The sequence below is a fragment of the Uloborus diversus genome, chromosome 1 (assembly GCF_026930045.1).
Source record: "Uloborus diversus isolate 005 chromosome 1, Udiv.v.3.1, whole genome shotgun sequence".
NCBI classification, from domain to species: domain Eukaryota; kingdom Metazoa; phylum Arthropoda; class Arachnida; order Araneae; family Uloboridae; genus Uloborus; species Uloborus diversus.
Genome location: NC_072731.1, coordinates 81,767,934 through 81,795,441, shown reverse-complemented (window position 1 = coordinate 81,795,441; position 27,508 = coordinate 81,767,934). Strand labels below are relative to the sequence as shown.

Sequence of the window (27,508 nt, the reverse complement as noted above, 5' to 3'; positions counted from 1 at the left end):
CCGAACACTTGCGGTGGCACCGAGGCGACCGATCCATGTATCCGAGGCGAATGAACGCATCCCTATTAATCGTGATATGACTGATGTCTGTCAGCTGTAGCGTAGCTGCATGCTGATAGTTTATTGTCATTCTTTGGCAAACAATTTACTACAACGAACACATGGTCACATTATGCAAAAAGACAAAAAGAAAAGTCTTTTCACAAAGTTGTTTTATTCTGCAGGTTGAAACTATGATGTGTCTGTCAGTTTTTCAAATTCTGATTCCAACTTTCGCGACCTCCACTAATTGCTCAGTTTTATGAGAAACAATGATTCAATGAGGAAAATTTTATCACTAAACTTGGATAGGATCCAAGAAAAGACAATGGTTGCGAAATTATAATTGGTTTTTAAAGGAAAACATTTCTTATTGTTTTCCTTTTATTCTGTGCAATAATTTGTTTTACCCCCAACTTTCTCCGTTGGCACGTAAAATTCAGGATTTGCCTGAACTTTTATTTATGTAGCTATATTTAAAAAGATTGATGTATCGAAGACACCTAAAGATGGTTCTTCATAGGGATGTAGAATCTAATCGTTTCTCAAAGAGTGAATTTATGCATCGTATTGCTAGTATTCCTATGGTTTATTTAGCTTGGAATATTGCAGCCGAAACGTACCAAAATGTGAAGGCATGTCATGTTATTATAAAAGTTTCCTTAGACACTACTGAACGTGCAGCATATTTTGTCTCAAAACCTGTACTCCAGAAGTTTCAGAAACAACGTAAGTACATAAAATATGTTAAATTGTGACAAATGATTTCTTCATGTATAAAAAATACTCATTTTCATCTTATTAGTAGGGAAATAGCTATCAAAAATGATTGAATATGCAGGTAGGCCACATTGAAAATAATAGTATACTGTGAAAATAAAAACTTTAGCACGTACTTTTTGCAAAATGAAAACTTGCCCCACCGACAACATACTCCACTTCCCCCTATTCAGTAACATGTTTATTTTTGCTAAAACACTTTGGTTATTTCCTGTTATTTCTCCGCACTAAAGTATTTATTTATTTCTCATTCTTCTGGATGTTCAACATGACAGTTGAAATCTATTTAGTAGCTGTCATTTAGATAAGGTAGTAGTACAATCAATGCTTTGTGTTCCTATTTAATTTTTGAATCATGAATTTTATTTACAAAAAAGTCTATGGAAGTACAGGGCCCATGCTGGGGATTTCAATTGCTCACCAACAAATTAGCCATCGAGAGAAAAAAAATTTCAATTGGAAAACAGAGAAATAATTTTATAAATTATATAATGCAAGTATTTATATTTTAAATATGCAGCATACATTTAAGTTTACTAAATACTTAATAACTGCATAAAACATGAAGTTCCCAGTTTGTTTTTTTTTCCCTTGTAGATGTAGATAATTCTTATAGACCACGCTTGGAGTCAATTACCAAAGAATAATCAATTACGATTACAAACTTGAAAAATAGGAGATAACAATTACAATTATTATTACAGCAATGATTAGATTATGTAAAAAATGTATATGATTACAATTATGTTGTGCCAATTACGATTCTGATTACGATTACATACTTGCGGGAGAAAAATACATGCGCATATACAGTTGACTCTATTTAATGACTTTAAAGGGACCACAAAAAATCGTCCTTAAATAGAATTTTTCTAAAACTACAGTGGAGCATCCAGGACCATGAAAAGTCTTCTCTAAGGATAGAAAGTCGTTAAATAGAATGTTGTTAAACAGAGAGCCAACTGAATATATTGTTCTCATCGCTTTTTTTGCAGTTTCTAGGTCATAGTTGGAAATTTATGATTTTAGATTGTGCATTTAAATACTACATATTTATATTGACAATATAGCCTGCATAAGGAATTAGATATCCTATATTTAAATGGCTCGCCCTACCATAATGAGTATTGTACATGATTTAAATATTCTTTCTTATTTTGCATACAACCAAAATTATAGAGGTTACGGTTTCTAAAATTTGCGTGCTATATTCCTACATTCTAGTGGACTATTTAATTCAGCCCAATTATTGAGAAAAAAGAACTAGGATGTTTTTTTATGCAGGATTTGTGAACCATGCATGGTATTAAAATACATTCAGATAGTATAAATAAATGATATATGAAAGTAAATGTTTAAAAATAAATGCTGCATTTAAAATAAACTTTTATTCGATTTCAATAGCACCAATGCTTTAAAACTATCAGGTTTCATTCTCGGTGAAGTGTAAAATTTTCCAGGAATGCTGAGCAAAAGCTCAACTGGAGCAGATGATGCGCATAGGTGCAATTTTACTAAGTAAGTTGTGCACATGAATGTTTGATCCCCAGTATTTTAGGGGATCAATATCATGCCCATTTAGTGCACTGGGTTCTTAAGTTTTTAGTTTGCTTTCAATTCTCTCTTTTTTGAAAGAATTATCACCTTTGGAAGTGTGGGCAGGTTTTTCCAAAAATGTGAGTAATTTCTTTTTTTTTGAAGGCAGTTTTGGTGACACATTTTCTGTGACAGAGCCGGCCTTAGCACATGTGGGGCCCGATTGGAGAATTCTGGTGGGGCCCTTTACAGAATAATTGTACAAATTTGAGAATTGTCATCAATTTTTCAGAGGCAGGCAAGGATTCAAAACAGCCGCCATTATCCGTCTTGCTTAATTCTTATCCTGATGATGTTTTTTTTTTCGTAAAATTGGACTTATTTTATGGGATTTGAACTTGACTGATCAAATCGTCTCCATTAAATGTGAAATATGGCCTCTAAAATCGGGATGGAGAGCCACCTTAGACTTCCCTCTTCCAATTCAAAGTTCAATTAGCGTGAAATAACAAAAGAAAAGTCCATTTAGTTGGAATTTTTAGCTCTTATTTTCGTAAAATAAATCAATCCACACCCAATAAAAAATTATTTTTCTATCGATCTTGAAAAATGAGGAGCCTTTCACTCTTGGAAGTGAGCGGGCGATCCCCCCCCCCCTCTACTAGCCGCCTATATGCACAATTGAAAGCTTTGACGAAAAAGTAAAATGCACCTAAATTTGCCAGTTCTAAAAGTATTTAAGACAATGCATGAAATACATAACCAGCTGAGTCAATTCACGGCCGAGGACTGATGTTTCGTGCTTATTAGCACTCATAAGCCCGGCTTAGGAGTGACTGAGCTCGAGGTGGAAAACCTCTTAAGGAAGCCTAGAGTGCCAAACAAACTGGTAGCTAAAATACAGAATTAGCACTGACCAGACGAGTGACCGAAACAATGGTTCGATTCAACTCGAATATTGAAGGCAAGGCATGGTATATTCAACATAGCTGCCAAGTGCTCCGTTTTTCCCGGAGTTTCTTCGATTTTTATTGCGTACTCCGAAAATCCGATTTTTTCCAAAAAACTCCGTTTTTTTTTACTTTGCTTGTACACTTTTCGATTTTTGAGGAAAAAGAAGAAATTTCCCTATCCTCGAAGGCAGGAATTGTGCACTAACTCAACAAAAGAGAAGACAATTTGATGCTTTGGAAGCTTAGTGTCAGGATAAACACTGAGGGGGAGCGTCGATTGGAGATCGTCGTTTTTTCATCGAGCATTTCAGCTATGTGTAAAACGTAGCCGCCATGTTTGGTCATTCACAAGATGGAAGTTAGTAGACGATGCTTAAGCGCCTTCGTTTTCAAAGACAAAGCAGAATTGGGTGTTTCTTTTAAATGCAAACTAATGAAAAAAGCAAAATGTGCTGCAAAATGTTTTTTTTTTGGTTATTTATGTTATTGAGAAATATGAAAACAGTTATACCATTTAAAATTTCATTTTATCCTTATTGCTTTGGGCACGAATGTGCTAAAAATTCGCAATTAAATTGTAGTTTCATGGGGATTTTTTATTTTTAAATTATTTTCATGCAATAAATTCAAAATTTTATATCTGAATTTTTGACTTAGTCGCCATATTTGGTCCTTTGCAAGATTTTAGTACACAAGACTCTTAAGTGGCCAAGTTTTCAAAATCGGAATTAGATGTTTATTGCAATGAATTGAAAATAATAAAAAATGGGCTTTTTTTTCCCCCGGAAAATTCTAAATTTTTTTTCTTGAAAAATGCAAAATTTTTTCTTCAGAATATTATTTAATCCTCATTGGTTTAGACTCTAATATGCTAAAAACTCGCTATTTCGTCTAAATTTTAGTTTTTTAAGGGTCATTAATTATTTATAATTGCTTTTCATGCAATAAATTCAAAATTTTATATCTGAATTTTTGACTTAGTCGCCATATTTGGTCATTTGCGAGATTTTAGTACACAAGACTCTTAAGTGGCCAAGTTTTCAAAATCGGAATTAGTTCTTTATTGCAATGCAAAATATTGAAAATAATGCAAAATAAACTTTTTTTTTTCGGAAAATTCTAAATTTTTTTCTTGAAAAATGCGAAATTTTTTCTTCAGAATATTATTTTATCCTCATTGGTTTAGACTCTAGTGATAAAAACTTGCTATTTCGTCTAAATTTTAGTTTTTTAAGGCTAATTAATTATTTATAATTACTTTTAATGCAACAAACTCAAAATTCTATTGTATTGAATTTTTCGCGTTGTTGCCATGTTTGGTTATTTGCAACATGAAGTAGACAAGACTATTAATAGCTTAAGATCCCGAAAACAGAATTAGTTGTTTGTCTCAATGCAAACTATCAAAAATAACAAAAGGCAAAAAGTTATGTTTTTTTTTTAAATAATTTTCTTGAAGGGGAAATTTTATCTATTTGATCCTTATTGCCTTGTAGGCTTTGCTATAAACTAAAACTATTTCATCTAAATTGAAGGTTCCTGCTGACTTCTCATTTATTTATTTTTTAATTTTTATTATTATTATTATTATTTTAAATAAATCAGAAACCTATTTTAACTTAAATTTTCCATGTGCAATAAAAGTATTGAATATCTCTCTTTAAATCCTATTCATCTATTATTTTTTTAGGGAAGTTGTAAAAACTGCCTCCCCCACTCCAGATTATATTTCAAAACTTGGCGACATTGGTGACCACTAAGTTTTTGGAGTCTAGTGGCCACTTTCAAAATTTCAGAGTCTTGACCTTTACTATGAAGTTGCTTTACTTCCAAGTATAAGAAATAATTGTGTTTTTTAATCTTCAATATGTTCTTATGTATGTAGGATGTGTATACAAGCATATTTTAAAAAAAAAGATTGCAGTTTTATTAAATCAAACAGTAATCATGTTTTTTTTTTAACTTTTCAATGTGTATCAATGTAATGTTGCTTTTTTAATGTAAAATAATTTTGTTTTAAACTTGGTTGTAGTTTTGTTGAAAATCTAACATGAAAATTCAGAAAAGCATTTAAAAAATGCTTAGAATTTAAGGAAACTTATGGTACAGAAGGAAGGTTTAGCGCAGGCCACAATTTCATGCTCCTATTTTTTCCCTTAAGTGCTCCTATTTTTTGTATCTTGAGGTTGGCAGCTATGATTCAATAAGTTACCACCCTATAGCCAGGGCTGAGGCAGAAATACATGAAATACATTTCTACCTTAGCCCTGGCTATAGGGCGGTAACTTACTGAAAATATTTAAGACAATCTTTGGGATGATCGAAGTATTTTGGAGTTGCAAAGAAAGGAGGAGCTCTTGGAAATTTTTCAAAATTGAAGTTTAAAAAAGCAGTTTTGGTACGAAGGTGAGGTGGGGGGGGGGGATTAGAGGTCAGACAAACTGTCCACGGTCCCCAGAAGAGTCGTCAAAGCTGACGTCTAAAATTGCATATTTGAATAATTTTTTGTAAAATTAAGGGAAAAGACGGACACCTACCGAAAATGTTTCCCCAGTTGGTGATGTTTGATGAAGATGGAGAAGAAATAGTCAAATTGGTTAGCTGCTGTGGAAAACTTTCAAAATCAAAGGCTCTAAGGTGCATCATTGGTGACGTTAAGGAATTCAGTGACTCTTCAAAAATTTTTTGATATTGAAGTGTTAAAACACAATTTTAGACCCTGTTTGCTAACAATAGAAGAAACGGGAAGAGATTTCCTCCAGAATTTTTTTCGAAACTGAAATCGATTTTAGGTTATTCATGGGAAGGAAGAGTTCGTGGTTTTTCTCATAGTAGCATTTTCTAGAAGGAAAATTTTAAGCTATTGATTTGATGCTAAGGAAAGGGATCATTAGTTAGGAAAAGGGGTTGAAACCTTCCCCGAGAAATGTTTTGAAATTTAAATCTTAAAAACACTATTTCAGGCTACCTTTGGAGAGGTTAGGGGAGAATAAGGGGTCAAGGGTTGTGAAATTTATGAATCATCCTTCCTTGGAAATGTTTTAAAATTCAGAACTTAATTTTGTAATTTTTGTCAGTTTTTTGTGATAAAGTTGAGGTAAAGTTAGGTGGTCAAGTAATCTCCCCCTGATTTTTTTTTTTTTTTTTTTTTTTGAAACCGAAGTCTTAAAAATGCATTTTCAGTGACCTTTGAAGGTATGTCCAGGTTTAGTGACTCCCCAAGAAATATTTTCGCATTGAAGATTTAAAAACCAAATTTCAGGCTGTCTAAACGTTAGGAAAAGAATGGAAGCTATAGGCAATTTGTGCTCTTTAGAATTGTTAGTGTGATGTGTTAATGCGTATCAAGCACACAGTATTTGAGTTTTATTGTTTGTTCAATTATTCATTTATTTTTCGGAATTGCACCTACTTTAGTGTTAATTGTATATTAGAGAAATTGTCATTGCTGCTGAGTTTTAGCATTTTGTATATCAGCACAAATAAAGTTTTTAAAAAATAATAAAAGTAAGTATATAAATAAAAAAAAAGCTTGGAAATGCCTAAAATTTTGGGGTCTTGAGGCAATATTCGCATTGCCCATGAGACAGCAAGACCCTGGGAAAGGAGCCCTTGACCCTTTTATGTTATTGCTCAACGTATTAATTGCCAATTGGACCCTTTTGCTCTAATCAGCTTAAGGCCAGCTCTGTTTTGTGAATAAAAGAAAAAAAAAACGCCAAAAGGCATATATAACAGTTTTTCAAAAATTCTTCGAACCGAAAGCATATGCTAGTACTATTCATATTGTTCTCTTTCTGAGGCCGTAGCTTTGCTTGTTTGCCTGTCATTGAGTGATGGAAAGGAAAATTGATGACCAATCTTTAAAACCCGAGAGACACTGCCTGCATTCCTGCAGGGTCCCTGTCAATGGCACCTACAGGGTAAAAACGACTTACGATAGAGCTTGTTTATGATCCTCATTTGATAACCATCAGCAGTGTCTAAAGGCCCTCCTTTTTACGTCTCTATTGGAGTCTTATCTCCTCCTCTGTCCAGATTTCATCTCTTTTATACCATTGTAGAATCTCAGCTAAGTTTTCAGTTGCAGCAAGTTGAGATTACGCCATTACGATTTTAAGTTACAATTATTGAAGTTTAGATTACAGTTACAATTTCACAAGAAACTGTTGATTAAAGTTACGATTACAAGATTACGAGTGTCTTATTGCCAGATTATGATTACACAAAAATATAATCGATTACACAGAATTTTTTGCTGAAGTTTCTGAGAATTTTCTTCTTGGTAAGACTTTTGCCAAATCAAAGTTTTTTCGCCAGATTTATCATTTTATGCGAATGCTTAGCTCAGGCCCTGGAAGAATTATCATGACATAATTTCCAAAGATTTGTGATAAAAGATTGATCATAAAACCTCGGCAAGGTAGCCTAATTTTTGGACAGTCCTGTGAGTGCCTAATGATTACCAAATCAAATGTAACAGTAATTTTCCCAAGCAGCAGTTGTATATTTCAGAATGATTCTCTTGATTTATTTTTATAGCAACTCTATATAAATAACTATGTTTACATGGATAGATTTCTTATTTTATTTTTTAAGTGTTCACTATTATTTTTCTTCTTTTAAAGTAAAAGCTGCTGATCATATTGCATGTAAAGGTTTGGAAACTCTACAAGGAATAGGCCCAAGTTTTAGTAATCAACGGAAGAAAGTAAATTTTTTAAAATTAGTATCTTTTTATTGTTTCCTTATGATTCTTTATAACCCATGCATTTTTATCACCCAAGTGGTGGTTCAAATGCATTTATTTAAAATTAATTTCAGTTTCTGCCTTTTTACAGCTATGTAGACACACACGCACAATTTATGATGACACTATTGAAAGTGGCCTTAAGAAATACGAAGTTGTAAAACACATTGGAACTTCTAAAGTAAGTTAATAGTTTCATTCATAAAAAATATTCTTATATTTATGTAATGTCAAATGAACAATAATAAAAAAAAAGTTTACTTTTAAAATTTTTCGAAAGATATTAAAAAGCTGTCAGAAAAAGGATTATTCAGAACTTAGTCTAACTTGGTGAAAAATAATAGAAGATTTATATATTTCCAATTTGGCATTTTCCATATGAAAATAATGTCTCTAAAAGTTCCATGAAACTGATAATAAAGTACCAACTAAATGAAACAGGCAATTAACCAATCTGGCCATATGACCACATTTTTGTGTTACCCAACTGCATTATTTTAGTTTCTTTGTGAAAGGTTTCTATTTCACTCTTTGTGGCAAGAAATGTGATTTGAATTTGTTAGAAATGAATTCAAGTAAGCATTTTTTTTTTTCAAAAATGCATTTTCCTTTTTTCCCCCCAATACCTTTCGTAGTTCTTTAATACAGTACTGGATCAAGGGGAAACAAGCCGAAGCCCTTGCCTTGGGTGACAAATTCACTCTATTTCTGTATTTTTTCCATTGAAATTCAATTTAAAACCTTGAAGGAAGATCATTTAAGACTGCAGTTTCAAGCTTTGGCCAAGCTCGGAAAACTCAAAGTGGGTAAAAGTTTTCTTACCAAACGTGCAAAATTTAAGTTTCAAATTAACATTATGCTCCCTGTTGCAAAACTTACTTTTTTAAATTCGTAAATGAGCCTGCAGGTATCCAGGCACGTCATTTAAATTTTTTCCAGGACCAAAGGGAATGTACTCGATGTAAACTATACGAAAAAACAGCAAACACCACCCACATACATGTAAATACATTGAATTCCTTAACTTAGGAAGGCAATTGACCCCCCTAAATGACGAGCCTTCAGGTATCTTCTTTTAAATTTTGTCTCATGCAAACTTGTGGTTCTAAAAAAGCATCAGTGAAACAGATGCCCCCTACAAGAGCAATGGTGTTGGTTTGTTTCAACGCACTCCATCAATTTTCAATGTTTTATTTCAAATGCATTATGCACCTTATATCTACTCCAGGCTCGGATCTTAAAATTTTGGGCCCTCCTGCAACAAAATCTGTAGAGCCCCTTTTCAGAGGTCAGCAGTGGAAATTTGTGACATTAATAAGTCTTAGTACTAGTTTTTTTTTTTTTTCTCACTCTCTTGGGCGGTTGGGTTTCTTAAGCACGGAACCCCTCCCCCCCCCTCCTTGCACTGTGGTTGCGCACATTCATGCCTGATATGTGACTCAAAATGGCTTAAGATTAACGTTTAAAGGATTTAAAAAAGTTTTTTGATCAAATTTGGAAGACACGTTTCTGAAAAGAAATTAGTAAAAATATCTTTCATGAATTTAATGGTTTTGAGAAAAGAACTGAAATTTGTTTTTGAATGGAAGGAAAATCCATCTTGAATAGTAGAAGCACAGTTGAAAATTTTTGTGAAATTCAGCAGGGTATCACTTATATAGATGTTAAACCAGGAACCTGCATACCAGGGTCCAGTGGCGGATCTAGAAATCTGTTTTGGAGGGGGCTAAGACAGAGCCGTCGCAATGGAAAAAGAATATGAGTGGGGGGACAGGATTGCCCCTTATTGTTTTCAACCTCATATATAAATACACAGAGATAATTTATTCAGCATCTTGTTTAGCAGTGAGATATTACTAGATCTAAGTTTTAGCAACATGAATTTAATCATAAATGTATTATAGTCATAGAGAAATTGGGAATCCGGGGGAAGTTTCAAAACTAGAAATAAAAACGCAGTTTTAGATGATGTTTTATGGAGGAGAGGTTCAAAGTCACTTTCCCGGTAGTTGTTCGAAAGTGAAACTTTGAAAACGCAATAGACGATTATTTTAGATTATATTAACTTTTACTAAGATATTTTGTAACTCATCCTCTCTCCCACATTATCAGCTTGCGTATAGTGCAAGAAAAGAAAGATAAGAATTACTCAATTTACACTTTCTTCCCATCCACTTGCTGATACCTGTGGTAAAAATACTGTCAACAATCTCTGCATTTACTGTCACCGTTGCTTTTCATTTCCCTACCTGAATTGAGCAAAACCAAACCTGAGACCAAAGGATTTTTTTTAATCACACTTTTCATATAGTGAGATGCTGTTACCTATGAGACAAAACTGACACAGAAAAAGAAGGATATGAAAAACTTGTGTCAAAATGTCATTTCATCTAGTGTACAACCATTTCATTTTGGGAGCCTCCTAGCCCCTCCCCTGGATCCGCTAGTGCCAAGGTCAAACAAATGGCCTTGTCAGCCTACAGGCCTCCCCAAGTTTTTAACCTTGCAATGACCCTGCTTTTGCTTTATGGCTCTTTTCTCAAACCATTTTCAAAAAACCCTTAAACTTGCAAGATTGTATACATAGGTGTGGGGGGGGAGGGGTAGATTTATCCCTGAGCTAAGGGCCAGTTTGGTGTAACCGCCCGGACCGTTTTGACGGACCAGTCCGGCCCTGGCAGCTTACAACTTCAGGGCAAAACTAGTTTTTGGCAATTGCAAACAAATAAAATATTTTTTTTATTTTTGTAAAAATCATAGAGTTTATAAGTTTTAAACGAAACTGTGCTCTTAAACAGTGTTTTGGGTTAAGAAAAAGTTAAATGTTGAACCTCTGCCTGAATTTCTTTTTCTTGCAGTTATTTTAAATACCATACAAGTGATATTTCTAGTATAATTTGTAACTGTAAAATGGTAGTTAAATATTGGATACTTGAGGGGTGCCCATCTCCCAATGAGTGATGCCTGCCCCCCCCCCCCCGCTCCTCAAATACTAGAAAAACACTCAAGAATGATATTCTCAACAGAAAAGAAGGAAAAATACTCAACTTTAAGTGTCAATGATGCAGTTTCCACAATCTCAAGAGTCTAAACTTGCGTTTTTACAAAAAAAAATTTTTTTTTCAAAATTATTTGATTTTTCACAAAATTATTTGATTTTTCACAAAAAACGGACCCTGGGAAAAATCCTGGACAGACCCCTGAGTTTTTATTTATCAATTATTTATTTATATATGTACACCTGAACAATAATTATCATGAAAACATGGAAAAGAAAAATTGTTTTGACACCTTGCACAATGTATCAAGGAAGATTGTTTACAAGAGCAACATTTTTGTAAAAGATTCATAGGAAAACATACTTCATTAATATTTATGAAAATTTCTCTTTTGTCAGAAAATTTCGAAGCATACCAGGCGTACCGAATCATTTTATTAAAAACTAGCGGTACTTGCACGACTTTGCCTGTAGTAGAAAATTAAGAGGTCATTTGGTTAGCTTCTATATTTGCCAATACGCAGTGGTTGGAGCTCCGACCATCGCGAGCGGATTCGGTATCCGACCTGTAGATTTGCGCATGCGCAAAGCATTCAACGGATCGACAAGCTTCCTTCGTATACTTTGACGTTTCTCGTCATTCGGATCGGATTTGACCGAGCATTAGGCACTCGTTGTTTATTCTCCTCGTGCGAAAATGGCCACTGGCTTAGAAGACAAAGCTTCTACCACAGAGCTGCGGAGGCCCCTGATACATTTCCAACATTAGTCAATGAGCCAAAAAAAAAGCAACTTTTTGACTTCTCGTGGTCTGCTGCCAAAACAAAACATGCAAACCAAATCGAAATGAAAACGATTTTGGCATTTGCTGTTACATAATTTTCTTTATTGCTCATTATATTTCATTTTTTGTTTTACTTTATTTTTTTCCCTTAAAACGATGTCTCGTTCTGTAAAACATTGTTATCAGCTAGAATACGGGACTTTAGCTGTCCCGTATCAAAGTTCCTTGGGATGCAGAACACTTTTTCAAAATATGGTACTGTCGCTTGAAATCCCGGGACGTGTGGCAACCCTGATTGTAACATTAGATTAGGAGGCATGAGCTCTCCTGCAGAACTTTTTAAAACTTAACCGCCTAAAAAAACTTTTAGGCTACATTTGGCAATGTCAGGAGAAAGGATGAAAGACAGGATGTAGGGGCTCTATCTGGAAATTTCTTGATATCGAGTCAATAAAAATGCAACTTTAGACAAGAGTAACCGGGATAGGTTCCTTGGTGAGAACTATATTAAATTGCAGAACCATAAACTCATTTAATAAGTTTTTTTTATACAATACTGATGGTATAATTTAGTTTCAGATCATCAAATGCCACAATAGTGAAGAAAAGATTACACCAAAGCTGTAAAAGATTCTCAAATACACTCTCTAACAAAAAAATTGACGCACCAAGAAAGCATAGTCAGAAGTACTACTTGAGAGTAAAGAAATATTTTTTAGAAAAATCTGGAAAAAAAAATACATACAGAAAAAACTGTTCATTCATAAGGACATTTTTGCTTGGAGAAATTGCTAATATTTTTCTCAAAAATAAAGAAATGAAAAAAATTGTTCACATTTGCCCCCCCCCCTTTCTCCTATACTACTTGAATGTTCACAAACAATTTTTAATATAACATAATACATCAATAGATTTTATCCTTTTTTGATATTTTCTCAGAAAAAAACATTCAGATTTATATTCATATCTGATTCTAGTAAATATGACCTATTTCTCTTTAATGATCAATTTTCACTAGTTGAGTTTTTGACATGTCATATTGAAATCATGCTTTTGACATCAAAAACCCAACCTTGTATTTAAGTCATGAGTGGTGGCAAGGTAAAATTCTGAAAATTGTTTTTTTTTTTTTTTAATAATAATAATTGAATAAGGGAGAATGGAATTCATTTTAAGTGAAAGATAAATTACTTTTAACTACAAAGTATATAGCAAAAAATATCAAGTCTCATGTTCATAGTCTCAGCTACTTTTAAATAAGTGAAATTTAATTTATAATGACTAATTACAAAAGTATAGGGATAAGTGAAAAACTAATTTTCTGAAATATTTCAACGAAAATGAAAACATATCTCAGAATTTGCTTTAAAATAAAATAAATTCAAGAATGAAGCAACGAATTTTATTTGTCTTAAATCGGGTCCAACCCATCGCAGCAGCGTGGAGTTCGGAAATTATCGGTACTCCCATTATACGACCGATGATGTCGACATGTCGCCCTGAATAACTAAATTCACATTAATATGCAATTACGTATCATGTATTTCATTTTAGTATCCATTTTACTGTCAGAGCCATCATTTCGCTCGACGTATTTTTATCTGATATTTTGCTCGGTCGGCCATATATTTTAAATCCGACCGCCTAGAATATCGATTGATATCCGATTCGAGCTATCGTAACTTAGTGGGATCGGATTCCAACACCCCTTTGAGCATGGTCGGGTGGGTCAGCCAGATCCGACCCATTGGAGGCAGTTCTGCTTTGCGCATGCGCCAACACTGGTCGGTGCTTCATTATGGACCCGATGGTTCGGTATGCAACACACCTGCCTTACAAATAACGGATGAATGAATTTCCCACCAATTTGCTATGTTCATTTGCTTGCCCATGTTCCACGCTATGATAATTTTTTCGGTAAAATTTTCGAAAAATTGCTTCAAGGTGCATACCCCCATGCTACAAACTAATTTTGTGCCAAATTTCATGAAAATCAGCTGAACGGTCTAGGCGCTATGTGCGTCACAAAGATCCTGACAGACCAAGAAAGTTTCAGCTTTATTATTTTAAAAGATTGGCGATGGCAGTTGATGAGTGACTACAGATTGTATTTTTATGCTGTCTTCACAGGTATTTATTTTTCTATCGTTTTCAATGGGATATGCGCAATTTTGTATACGCTTTTTTAGATTCTTTACCTGTCTATCAAAATGAACATCGCAAGTTAGAACAAGTGAGGTATATTTTGGTGAAAAAAAGAATTCTTCAAGAGGTATCGAACACAGGTTGGATTGCACGGAAGTCCAGTACGCTGACTGCACAGCCACCGAGTTGCTGCTGGGAAAAAATCTCTACTAGCATATAGGCAGCCTGTAAAACTTTAGAGGCTGTTTTCTCGAAATGTTCTGGATAGTGCACTTTATTACGAGGATCAGTCAAAAAGTTAGTAGCACTGCTCAAAAAAACAACGAAACGATTGAAATTTTGCAAAAACTTTATTGGCATCTTAAAGTTCCATTGAAAATCTACTTTCAACGTAATCCCCTCCGTTATTTAAGCAATTGTCGAGGCTTGGTACAAGTGTTTCGATGCCATCTGCAGAGAAATCCCGTCCAATGCCCAATAACTATTGTTGAGTTGCAGCTTTCACATAGTCATCCAAATGGTATTTTTGTTTTGAAAGTTTTTGTTTCATGGGACCAAAAACATGAAAGTCAAGAGGTGAAAGGTCTAGGAGGCAAATAAGGGTGATCCCACACTTCCCACCTAAACTTGGTCTTCCCTCGCACTCTGAGCTGTCAATATCTGTGAAGTCCATTCTCATGCATGCTGCACATTTCGTGATAGCTTAATGTGACATTGCATTTTCAAAATATACTTTAAGCAACTGCTCATAAATTTCAGTGCAGTTTATCCTTTTTTGCCCATAAAAAATGGATTGCTGCATGCATTTCCAATTTGGACACTACTTGCAGCTGTCGAGACATGTTTGCGACTGATTATCAGAAAAACTAGTCTTGCCTTGGGAACGCCGCTACGTCACACTATAAAGGTACCTGTCTAAAGTATTGCCAGACAGTGTCATCAAACTGGTCTCGGAACATATTTCCAAAGAAGTGTAACTTATTTTCTGACTGACCTACATACTTTACTGTGTGAATACTCTTAAGGGGTACTACTAATCTGCTGAATTTCATCCTGATCTGAATTTCCGAGACCGTAAGGTCCTTTTGTTACACTAAGGGGTTTGGGGTTCTCTCCCAGAATTTTTTCAAAGTTTAAAACATGTTTTAAAAATCTTTTAAACAAACATCATTTCAGACTTCTCTTATATTAACTTAAGGAGAAACGAAAAGGTTCTACTTCAGAAAAAGATATCCAGATTATTTTTTCTAAATTGGAGTAAACGCAATTTTACGCTATCTAGGGGGATTCTCTTTCTGAATTTTTTCCCCTCAAACTGGAGTCGCAAGTTTAGGTACCTTTGAATGTAATGGAAAGTGGAAGTGCGCTCGGGGATTTGCTCCCAGAAATGTTTCAAAATTGAAGGTTAAAACTGGAATTTTAAACAATATTTGTTGGCGATAATGTTCGGGTAATCTCACCCAGAATGTTTTGAAATGGAAATCTTAACTTTGAGGCAATCTTTGATGGTAAAAAAAGTGAGGGGGCAGTCGCTCCCCATCCCCCTCCCGAATCGTTGCTACTGATGTATTTTTCTTCAATAAATAGTAATTCATTGCATTCTTCAATAGGTTGTACAACTAACAGATCAAGGCACTGAGAAATTTGTTGAATTTTTAGCATCACCTTATGGTGAAGTTTGTGAGCTTACATTAGATCTGCTTTTTGATGCTGTAGCGTTATACATAGATTGTTACTTACCACCTCTTGGTGATGAAAGTAAGTATTATCTGCATTTCTCTAATATATGTAGAAAATACAATTGATCCAGTAGTTAATATGCTAGTTCATCAAAAGTGGTACAGAAAGTGTACAAGCCAAGAATACATATCTTTACATCATTATGAATATTAACTAATGTGGCTTGACTCACTAATTTGAAAAAAATAAATGTTTTTAAATACTGAAATAAAAAATAACTCACTTCATAAACCCTAGCTGAAGAATTTTTTGCCCTTTGAGTGATTGGTTATAACAGTATAATGGTAGCCTACTTGAAGTTAAAAAAACGCTGAAATATTAGAAATGATATATGATGCAGTCGGACCTCCATATATCGTGAACATAATTTTCTCCTCTAACCTTCATATTTCATGACAAACAGTCTAAAATGGAAAAAAAAATCTATGAATGTCTCGAAAAAAAATCGATATGTAGAGATTTTTTCGATATATAGAAACAATTTTTCTATGTAATGAACATAGAAATTTGCTTGGATTTCAATGTATAGAAAATTTTGATACGTGGAAGTTCGATATATGGAGGTTCAACTGTATTTGAAAGTGAAAATATTTTTATAAGTGCAGTTTGTTAAATAATCACTTTGGTAAAAGCTCCATGTTAAAAGTGTTTGTTCTAAAATTAAATAAAGACATTTATTAACGGTAATAGTTTCTGTACTTGTATTTAAAAAATACAAAACTAGTTTTTTAGAGTTAGTTATATATACAGTCGGACCTCCATATATCGAAGTAGCAAATTGCCGGAAAAAAATTCGATATATAGAAATTTCGATATATAGAAACAATCTGTTTTTATCATAAAAATCTCCCAAAACATTAAAATTAAAGCTCATTTTCGTGTATGAAACCCAATTTCTAATTTATACGAGCATCGGATTAAAAGTTAAGAATTGAAAAATTAACAGAAATTACACTTTTGCGTCGTCACACATCTTCATTTTTCGTCAATTCAACTTGATCCGCAATATTAGGGTATTTTCGTTTTGACAATGTGATCGGGAGAAAAAGAAAAAAAAAAAAAAAAAAACACAATCTACTTAAGCTGAATGATTTTTACTGAAGTTAAAAGACTAAAAATGATAATCAACAGACAAAAGGGATAACTTGAAACTGATTTTACAGTGTTACTGGTAATAAGATTTGAAATGAACTTGACGGAATTTAAGAACTCTCCAGAACGGAACAACGACCTTTCTACACACCTCTCAGCCCCAGATTCCATATGAGTTTCATAGCAACCTTTAGTAAACATAATTTTCTCCCCTAACCTTCATTTTTCATGAGACAAACAGTCTAAAGTGGAAAAAGAAAATCTACGAATGTCTCGAGAAAAATTTCGATATATAGAGATTTTTTCGATATATAGAAACAATTTTTCTATGTAATGAACATGGAAACGTGCTGGAATTTCGATATATAGAAAATTTCGATATGTGGAAGTTCGATATATGGAGGTCCGACTGTATATATATATACTCTAAAAAACTAATTTTGTGAATTTGCTCTATATGCTCTGTATTGCTTCCTATTGAGAAAATAATAAGAAATATGATAAACTGAAAGCAGATAATAAAAGATAGATTCACAGTTATAGTAAAATGCTAGTAACATGCAGGACATAGGGAACTAAAAAATAAACAAAAACATTCAATTATTTTTCAATGCAATACTCAAAAATACAAAATTTAAATGTCATCTAAATTTACCTTAATGTGTTGCGTTGCTTTAAATAAGCAATAAAATTGATTATTTTCATGACATCACTCAGATAATTACTTTAACTATTTGTCCTATGAATGCAGTTCTGGATCTAGAGATGAGCAAACCAATGCCCTTGCCCCAGGTGGCAAATTCACCCTATTTTCTGAGTTTTTCTTTGTTGAAACTTGGTATAAAAAACTTTAAGGATATGGTTAAGGGCGGCAATTCCAAGATTTGCTCCAGCTCGAAAAAATCCAAGTTTTGGCGCTGCATAAATGTTTTTATTGGTTATAATACACCTTTTTATTGCAACTTTCCATTGCAGTTGTTTAGTTAGCTTTAATTTCTAAATACTCGGGTAACGGAGGTGCTTCCCAGAATTATGTGTTTTTAGCTGATGAATTGCAGAATTATGTTTATATATATATATATATATATATATATATATATATATATATATATATATATATATATATATATATATATATATATATATATATATTGAATGAATAGAAATGTGCTTGTGCTCTCACTAATGCTATAATAAATTTTCAATGAAAATAAGTAAGCCCTATGTTCAAACTACAGCAGAGTCGAGCACAAACGAAAGAGTACCAATAAACAAAAGTAAAATCCTTCTTCCCTATATCCAACCAGAAATTTTGCTGAACAATTATTGGCACACACATTGTCAATGGCACACACAATGTCATGTGCAAATGAGACAAGAAATTCTTATGATGAATACTTCTAAAAAAAGTTCATGTTTTTTTTCTTTAACAGAAGATTTTGAATAATATGTCATACTTTGTTAATGGACATCCAAAATAGATATTATTAATTTATATTAGACCTTTAAAAAAAAAAAACAGGCTAACTTTCTAAGCCTCCTCTTGAGTGCATTCCTGTTTTTGATGTGCATCACTTTTCAAAGTTTTTGGATTGCTCAGTTTTTAACCCCTGACACACAATGGAAGGGACTTATAAGTTTGACTTATCTGTGTGTCTGTGTATCTGTCTGTGGCACTCTAATGCCGAAACGGATGGACCAATTTTGGAGAAAAAAAAATCGTTCGAAAGTTGAGTTGATCTAGAGTGTTTTTAGCTACGTTGGGTCTATGGATGACATTAGTTAACAACGATATTACTTAAAAACCTCTAAAAGGGTATTCGCGATTTTTGCAGTGAAAACACATCCAAAAATCAAAAAATTTAGTACCAAAATAAAGAGTTAATTTTTCCTGCCTCTGATGGGATGTGTTTGCAACTTCCATGTTACATAGAATTCGAATTATAACATTTTTTTAAAGCAGATTTTAAGTACCTTTATTCACATGAATGGTAACTGAATTCATTGTTGGCCAACGAGGAAAGAAAACATGATTTGAAAGTTTGATCTGTTGCGAGTTTCTATTTAATTAAATTTCTTGTAATTGATTTTTAATAGCACAAGACTTTCAAAAGGATTTTCAATTTTTCCTCTTGATTCTACATTTGCCACTCAGTCGGGAGTTTTTAAAATTTTTAATTTTTGTTACTTGTTTCCATGATTTAATCAAAACAAACATTCAATAGTTATGCACATAGATCACACCAAAGTTTGTGTTTAATATTTTCAAGTTTAAGAAAAAAAATTTATTTTTTAATGCTCCATTCAAGTAAATCTCTATAACGTTGATCATATACTTCATTTAGTACTGATTAGATGGATGAAAATATATTTATAAAAAAGCTGTTTGTATAATATTATTAAGTATAAATTAGTCTTCTTGCATTAAAATTTATATATTTAGGGCCAGAAAAGCTGTTTGGAGACAGAGACAAGCAACTGCCTTGGAAAAGAGCTGAGCTGTTGAAGAAAAGGTTTAAAGAAAGGCTCTATAAGCATTCTTTACTGAAAATTCAAACGTTTCGTTTGAGAACAAAAACTTTCATTGCAAAAATATATCGTTTTAATGTGGTAAGTTGATATTTTATGAAAATTTAACTTTTTGTAGTTTACCGTACTTTTGGGAATAAGCGCCGCACCCGGTGTAAGTGCCACATTGTAATGTATTCTCAAAGAAAAATTTTTTTAATGTAATGCGCCCCACCCTCCATAATCGAGCATCCAACATTATACAACTTCAAAGCACAATTAGTAGTAAGGAAAGCTGGATTAAATGTAAATGAAAATATTTTTTTTTCGTTAGTATTTTTAATTAACAATAAATTAAATATTTTTAAAAAACCCCTTTTTGCCTTTGGCATCCCTCAATCGGCCATCACTTTTGATGGTTAAATTATCTGATTTCCAACCGCAAACGTATCTCTCGTTAATGCCCGACTTTCTGGCAGCAAGAGGATTTCCAATTGCTTCTGCCTTTATTGCCTTAAACTTAAAGGCTGCAGTATAACTTTTCAATCGCTTAGCAGCTATTTCAAAAGCAACCCTGTGAAAAAGTTCCATAAAAGAAGATAAGCCACGAATGACAGCAAAAGATGCGATGCGAGTGAATAGTAAAATTAGAGCTAGGAGCCAAGTTTCCATTAAGTTGCTTGACTACCCCGATCAACCCACTTTTATGCGGGGGTAGTAAATTCCCTTTACAACACTGGACATCCATCCCCCTCCCTTACTAGTACTTTTGCTTACAATGTTCCTCTCCTTGACCCCTTTGCTCCGGCATGAAAAGGCTTGCTCACCCACGTGGATCAGCCTTTCTCTCCTCAGTGAAACACAAGCAATCGCTGACTCACCTTCCCACCCCCCTCTTTGCTTTATTTGTTGCTCAAGGTCGAAGGATTTCCTGATCCCATCGCTCGGATGCGATAAGGCTTGTTCGTGCTCGCCCTCTGATGCGATTTCGCAAAATGAAAGGAAATAATGTGGTGCAGTCTATTGGCAGCATTTTCATTTTTTTAGCTTAAAACTTTTTTTTTAACTTGAAAATAAAAAGAAAGACTATCTGCCGCACCTGTTATATGCGCCACACTGGCAATTTTTTACCTTTTTTTCTTGTATGAGCCACAGCGCTTATTCCTGAAAATACGGTACTATTTCTTTTGAAAGGTCTAATCCTCTAAATTAAAGGTGGGTAACTTTTTTGTTAAATATTAATTAGTACAAGAGCTAGAGACTTCACACTAAACTCTCAGAGGCAGCAGGTTCCCCAGCTGTGCTTTAAATAAACGAGAACAAATAATAAAAACATTTGTAATTTTTATCAAATCAACAACCAATAAAAATTTAACAGAATTTTTAGTAAAAGATCAAGCAAATGATTTAAATTTTGTCATGCATTCTTTATTATATCTTCATGTATATAACTAGATGTAACCCGCACGGCAATGCCCGTGCTAAGAATTTAAAGGTCTGTTGAATAAAAAAATCCACTCCCCTCCCCCCTGTTTTTACGCCAAGTTTCACGCCTACGTCGACTGTTTAAATAAATTTGGCAGTGGTATTAATTAATCAATATCTATCTTTTTCGTATTTTCAATACCTATTTCCAGAAATCATGGTACATCTAGGACAAAAAGGAAATCCCGTATTCCGTATAAAAAAAGATTCAACTCCCCAGCAGAAAAACAACACAATTAAAAAAACTTGGTACATCTAGGACAAAAAGGAAAACCTGCACCCCATATGAAAAATTTAACTATAGAAAAGCTATCGTCTGAGAAAAGGAAAGAAAAAAAACCTCTACAATTAAAAAAAAAAAACCTCTCCTCCCCTCATCTGATGTCAAATAATCAGTAATCATATTTTTTAACTAAAATGCGTGAACACGCTTTGAAAACTTAAATGCAATCCTTGGAAATCTAAAATATTTTGTGAAATAAACAAATAATCCGCAACAACATTGCTTATCACTAAATTCGCCAAGCAACTTTCAAGTAAAAAAAAAATCAATTAACATTTGCACAATGAATTTAACAAAAATGACAACAGCACAATAATCAAATCAAAAATTCACCGGTTCTACTATTCGAATGCAACCGTATACCGAAGATGACGTCACTGCAAGCACGTTTAATCCATATATTGAAGATGACATCACTGCAGAAACAAAAATTAAGTTAAGCCTTGAAAATTGGCTCAGTTAGGCTTGCAATCAGAATCACTTATATCTCCTGTTCTAATTAATTGAGAGAAATGGAACAAACATCATCTTACATGAAAATACATCCCCAGCTCAGTCAATTCCAGCCGAAGATTGCAGTTTCGTGCTTATTAGCACTCATCAGCCCAGCATAGGAGTGACTGAGCTGGAGGTGGAAAACCTCTTAAGAAAGCCAAGAGTGCCAAACAAACTGATAGCTAATACAGAATTAGCACTGACCAGAGGAGTGACCGAAACAATGGTTCGGTTCAACTCGAATATTGAAGGCAAGGCATGTTCACTAAGATACCGCCCTTGGCTTCCTTAAGAGGTTTTCCACCTCCAGCTCAGTCACTTTCCTATGCCGGGCTGATAAGTGCCAATAAGCACGAAGCTGCAGTCCTCGGCTGGAATTGATTGAGCTGGCGGTGTATTTTCATGCATTTCTGCTTTAGACCTGGCTGTAGGGCAGTACCTTACTAAAAACATCATCTTGTTCGGAAAGGAACGCTCTTTCCAACGACATATAATGTTGGGGGGGGGGGATTTTTTACCCCCTATATAGGCAAAAAATGTGAAATTTCAGCTTAATCAGTTAATTATGAAAAAAGTAATTAGAAATTTTGAATTCGGTCTTCGAGGTGCAGACCCCCAGGGTACGTTCAAATTATGTGCAAAGTTTCAGGGCTGTAAGTGCTATGGGGTCTTCTGGCCATCAGGTACAAACAAAGAAAGAAACACTGTCACCTTTATATATATAGATAGCCAAAATTACAGATTGAGTAACTGTACGGTGACATGCGGGTGTGGGCACAATAACTGAACGAATTAGAAACATAAACAACTATATTTACACACCCACATTGTGGGTTGTTCTTGTGTACTTACCTCAAACAGTAATGCTCTGACATTACCAACAATGAAACTTGCTATAAAATAGATATACTTATGTCTGTCAATCCCTACCATGCAAAACCATAAGTTATAAATGCTTAGCGTGAGGGCATTATTTCATTGCTGGAGCACCTAAAATTCAGTAATTTCATTTTAAAAAGGTAGTATTCCTGAAAACTAATAGATGAGTCCATTTCCACCAGTAAACCACAGACCCCGAAGAGTTCCTATTTTTCCTACTTTTTAGAGCTATTTTTTCCTTTTTTTCCTACTTTTTCTTTCTTTAGTATAGCACTTTTAATTGTGCATTGATTCTTATTTTTACAATGCCGCATCGATAACTTTCTGCATGTTTCAGTTTTAAAAAGGAAAAGAAACAAGCGAATCTTAAGTCTTTAATTCACTGACTATAGTAATTTCTGGAAAGAACACTGTGGCATCTGCATGTTTAAAAGTTAAATATTCGTAAGTGACTTTTATGCCGTTGCAGCGTTTATGTTCAACTTTCTTTTTATCGCCCCGACTTCAGTCCTACTGTTTTAACGAAAAATAAAGAAACAGATACTGGCACATTCTGATGCAATTATATATTATTTACCCCTCAATTAGAAGCTTTAAAGTAAACGGCAAACTGTCCAAAAAGTGTGGGAAAAGCCGAATTTCCTATTTGCCAATTTTTTGTATAGTTGATTACAAGTGAAATGGAGCTCTAGTTAAACAGAAAGGCAATAAAAAACCATAAAAGGAACGTAAGGAAGCAAAAAATGAAAAACCTGTACACTGTACATATTTTATTGATGTTATTACAAAATAAAAGGCACAGATAACAAAAGTTCGCAAAAACGGATAACTTCAAAAAAAAAATCGCGAAAACAAACTTTTTTCATAAATAAATATGATTATTGTTCATTTTAAATCCTAAACATGATTACAAAATTTATAAAACTTAATTTTCTTTCCTTGCAAAGCGTCTATTTGCAAAAAAAAAAGAGAGAGAAAGAAAAGGAAACACGGCAAAAACTAGATGGGCAAAACGTTCCCGATTTTCAGAGAAAAATCAGAAATCAATTTAAATGCAAGATTCCATTTTTATTTCTTCACATTTTTAAAGGTTTGGGGATAGAGCCACAAGCAAATATGTACTGTATTTTTTTTTCCTTTTTAATGGGTATTTTGTACTCTGATATATCATGAATATTGAGGAGTAGCTCATCATTTTTATGTGCTGCGTACGGCAATGCAGCATTTCTGAACATTTAAAATTTTTTTGACAGACTTACTCTTTTCGGGGTGCGGCAATTATACTGATGCGGCGTATCTACTGTAAGTTATTGTACTCAGGGCGCCTGATCAAAGGGAGGGGAGAGAGAAAGAGATATATGCACATTTGATGCCAGATGATTTGCTCCCCCCCTTACTCTCAATTTCGTGAACAATTTCTGAATGAATATTTTTGTTGTATGGTGAGGATTGAGAGAGAAACTACATGCATTCTCTTTTATGCACAGAGAAACATTAGTATTGTCCGTTTTCCACGAGAAGGCACTTGACTCCTTCTTCGTAACGTGGTATCCGATGATTCTATTTCGCTGTTGTCGGCAGAAGGTATGTTCGGATCATAGCATTTTGTTGTAAAAGCAGCAGTTTTTAAAATGCAAGAATAACCAAAATGACAACGGACAAGTGAAGCAAGTGATGTAATGGCCATTAAGACTTTTTTGCACACTGAAATGCACGCCCAAATTAAGGCTGTCTGGTTGTTTCCTTCAGAAGCGCGTGGATTGCTCTCCGATCACCCCCATGTAAAATGGAACTCTGCGTTCGAGTAGGCGTGGCGAAGTGCCTTCTTGTGAAAAATGGACAATAAATGATCTTTGTCTGTAATAAAAATGTTATCTTTACCATACATGGATTTTCCCTTTTTTTTCGGTGACAAAAATTTTGGAACAAGGAGGTATAAAATCATCAAACAAATCAAACAATATTCAGTTTTTATTGCGTGATTAAAATTAAAACTGGCCAGTCATTTTGATTTTTCCCCCGGGGGTGGCTAGCGAAGATACTGAACGCAAACAGTATACTGAATGCAAATTTTATCTGAAAACAACAAAAACCGCACAAACTTGTATAGTTAAGAATTAATGTTCCAAATCCAGGGAGGGGAGAAATTGACCTCACTGACTCCCGTAAATGAATTGCCTGAAAAAAAAAATTATGTTGAATGCTAAAAATACATAACAGAATACAAACCCTTTAGTTTACTTATTTCGTTATTTATTTAGTTTAATTATTTTATTATAAATTTTATGTCCCATATTTAAGAAAATTTATTTTAATTCCGCATTTTTTAGTCTTTTTCTTTCTTTTTTTTTTAAATTCAAAGATCTGCCAATGTTTATGCAAAAATGCATGTCAGCTGCTGATTATTTTTAAATAAAACTAATTTAATATTTGCTTTTTGTGTCATAGTTTATGACAACAGGAGCTGAAAGTGTTAGTATTTTCAAATGATAAATGGACGCTCTCAAAGGAATGTTTTCGTTTTTGATAAAACAACTCTGTAACAAAAATGGTTTTATTGCAGTTTTAGTATTACTATTACTGTTTTTTTTTTAATTTGTGATTGCTATATTGCATTTTATTATCGCACATTGAAAATTTTTATTACTGTATTGTTGAAAAGTGTGTCTTTGTTTGGATTTTATTTGCATATTTTTGTAAATAATATTTTTGTTTCCACCAGTTTATTTTTCATGCTGCTGATTGTCAGCTTGTTTCTTTTGTCTTGTTTTTGCGACTCGGTCTTTCATTAAATCCCTTTAATACTTCAAAAGTACTGTTAGTTTATTTTTGGGACAGTTTTAAATCAAAAATACTGTTAGTTTATTTTACATTAGAAATAAAGTTTGCGCTAAATGTTTCCTCTTGACGTGTGTGTAGTCCTATCGCTTTCTATTTTTTTCCTACTTTTTTGAGTGATTTTTTTCCTACTTTTAAAATTTTTAATTCCTTATTTCCTACTTTTTTCCGCCAAAAAACCACTTCGGGGTCTGAAACCAGATGTTAAGTCTTTCCATCTCATTGGTGGTCAGACTTTATGAATAGACTAGCTCCGTCGCCCGGCTTTGCATGGTGCACCACGAAAATAATCGTTATGTCTAGTGATGCCTGTTTAACAATCAGGCTTGAACAAAAAAAAATCAGAAATTTTGCGGCAGATTGCGGAAAACCCCCCAAAAAGTAAACATTTTAAATCCCCTGATTACAGGAAAAGCCTCAAAACAAAAACAAGAATTTCACCTGTTCATATTCAAGAAAAAAAATGGCAACAGATCTTTCATCTCAATGATTTTCTTCACCCCGCTATACATTTTAGTAAAAGTGTTGTTGCGGAAAGTTGAGATGAAGCACTGAATAATAATTTGAAAGGAGGAAAGCCTTCAAAAAATAGGGATTTTGTGTCAAAATCCAAGCTTCATAATTAATAGTTTTTAATTGATATCTCCGCTAATTATTATTGGAGGATTATGTTAAATAGCCAAACATGAAGACGGGAAGATTACGAATCCATCGATACCTGGTTCAATGGTCAGTTCACTGTCGTTCGGGAGAAGAAGCTTGGACATACATAGATACGCTCAATTTTTAATTATATAAGAGATTCCTATTTCCTATTACAGCATAACAACATAATTTTGTTTAAAAAAATTAAAAAAAAAACATATCTATTGACCAGTTTTATAAGAGTGTGTCCCAACCTTCATATGCAGTAAACAAATTTTTTTTCTGATCTCCTGTAAAAATGTGACCTTTGTTAATCTGGCTTTAAGGTACAGATTTTTATTGGAGCACGTCAAATTTGAAGGACAATCGCTCTGATAAAGAAATAAATCTCTGTTTGGAATTGATTAATTTTAAAGTATAAAAATTTAGAAATGGTAATGTTCGAATGTAGTTACAGTAAAACATATGTCACAGAAAATTAACCAAGAAAAGAACTTGTGCACACTTGTTTTTAACGACTTCTTAAAAATTTTGAGTGCGTAAAATTGGGAAAAAATATTTAGTACTTTTTCTAATGTTGAATTTCTATAATAATCTATTCTAATATATCTCTGCATTAATCCTTTAATAGCTTGCTTTTCTCTATCTCTTTTCAGCATGAATTTCTTGTAGAAGTATATAACACAGTTCCCGTTTTGCTGTTTGCCACAATATTTCACTTTTTATCCAGCATTGAAGAGTTGTTCAATTACTTGATTTCTTTGTTTTCTCCACATCAAAAAGATGACAACATGGTATAAATGTTAAAAGCAACACAAAGAAAATTGTGCTCATAATTCATTCATTTGAAAACATGATGCAATATATATTTAAAGTCATTAGTGGAAAACATTAGCTCATGTGCATTTCGAATAAATGTAAAACTTCTAACTTAGATAATCATAAATATGGTTTGAAAAAATCCGATATTTTAATATATATTAGAAGTTCTCATTCAGCATAAACTAATATATAGTAAATGCACCCTCAAATGACTGTTGTTTATTTTCTTATATTATTGTTACAATAATATGTATAATGAAAATTGACTTTTATTATTCATAGCTAAATACAGGTAGTTATCAAAATAATGGAAACACCTGTGAATAAAAGTGGCGTTTTTGATTGCCCTGCATATGTAATAAAGAATAAAGCTAGATATCTGGGGGGGGGGGGGGGGGGGGGCGGGGTGTTTCTAATTAGCAATATATATACATAGATATATATATATATATATATATATATATATATATATATATATATATATATGTATATATTCAAGTAGTATATAATGGCTTAATTGAAGTTCTGGAGACCTCTCAAATTTTAGAAGAGATCATATTGTTGGAGTGCATCTAGCTCGAGCAAGTGTTACTGAAACATCTCAGGTTTTTGGCATTTCTAGAGCTACAGTATCTTAAGTCATGACAGCATACACTCAGCGCGGTAAGACGAGCTTGGCAAGGCAAAACGGTGGTCAAAAGGAGAAGCTCAGTGAAAGAAACTGACGGGTATTGAA

The 27,508-nt window shown here is 33.5% G+C and overlaps 1 protein-coding gene across 1 annotated transcript; it reads left to right on the top strand.

The window, feature by feature from the left end:
* Positions 1-512: 512 nt before the first annotated feature.
* LOC129230687 (uncharacterized) lies at positions 513-27,137 on the top strand. Its single transcript, XM_054865109.1, has 6 exons — positions 513-768; positions 7,937-8,019; positions 8,150-8,239; positions 15,596-15,743; positions 19,261-19,427; positions 26,607-27,137. The coding sequence occupies exons 1-6, from the start codon at positions 528-530 to the stop codon at positions 26,748-26,750; spliced, it is 873 nt and encodes a 290-aa protein (XP_054721084.1). The 5' UTR covers positions 513-527; the 3' UTR covers positions 26,751-27,137.
* Positions 27,138-27,508: the final 371 nt, after the last annotated feature.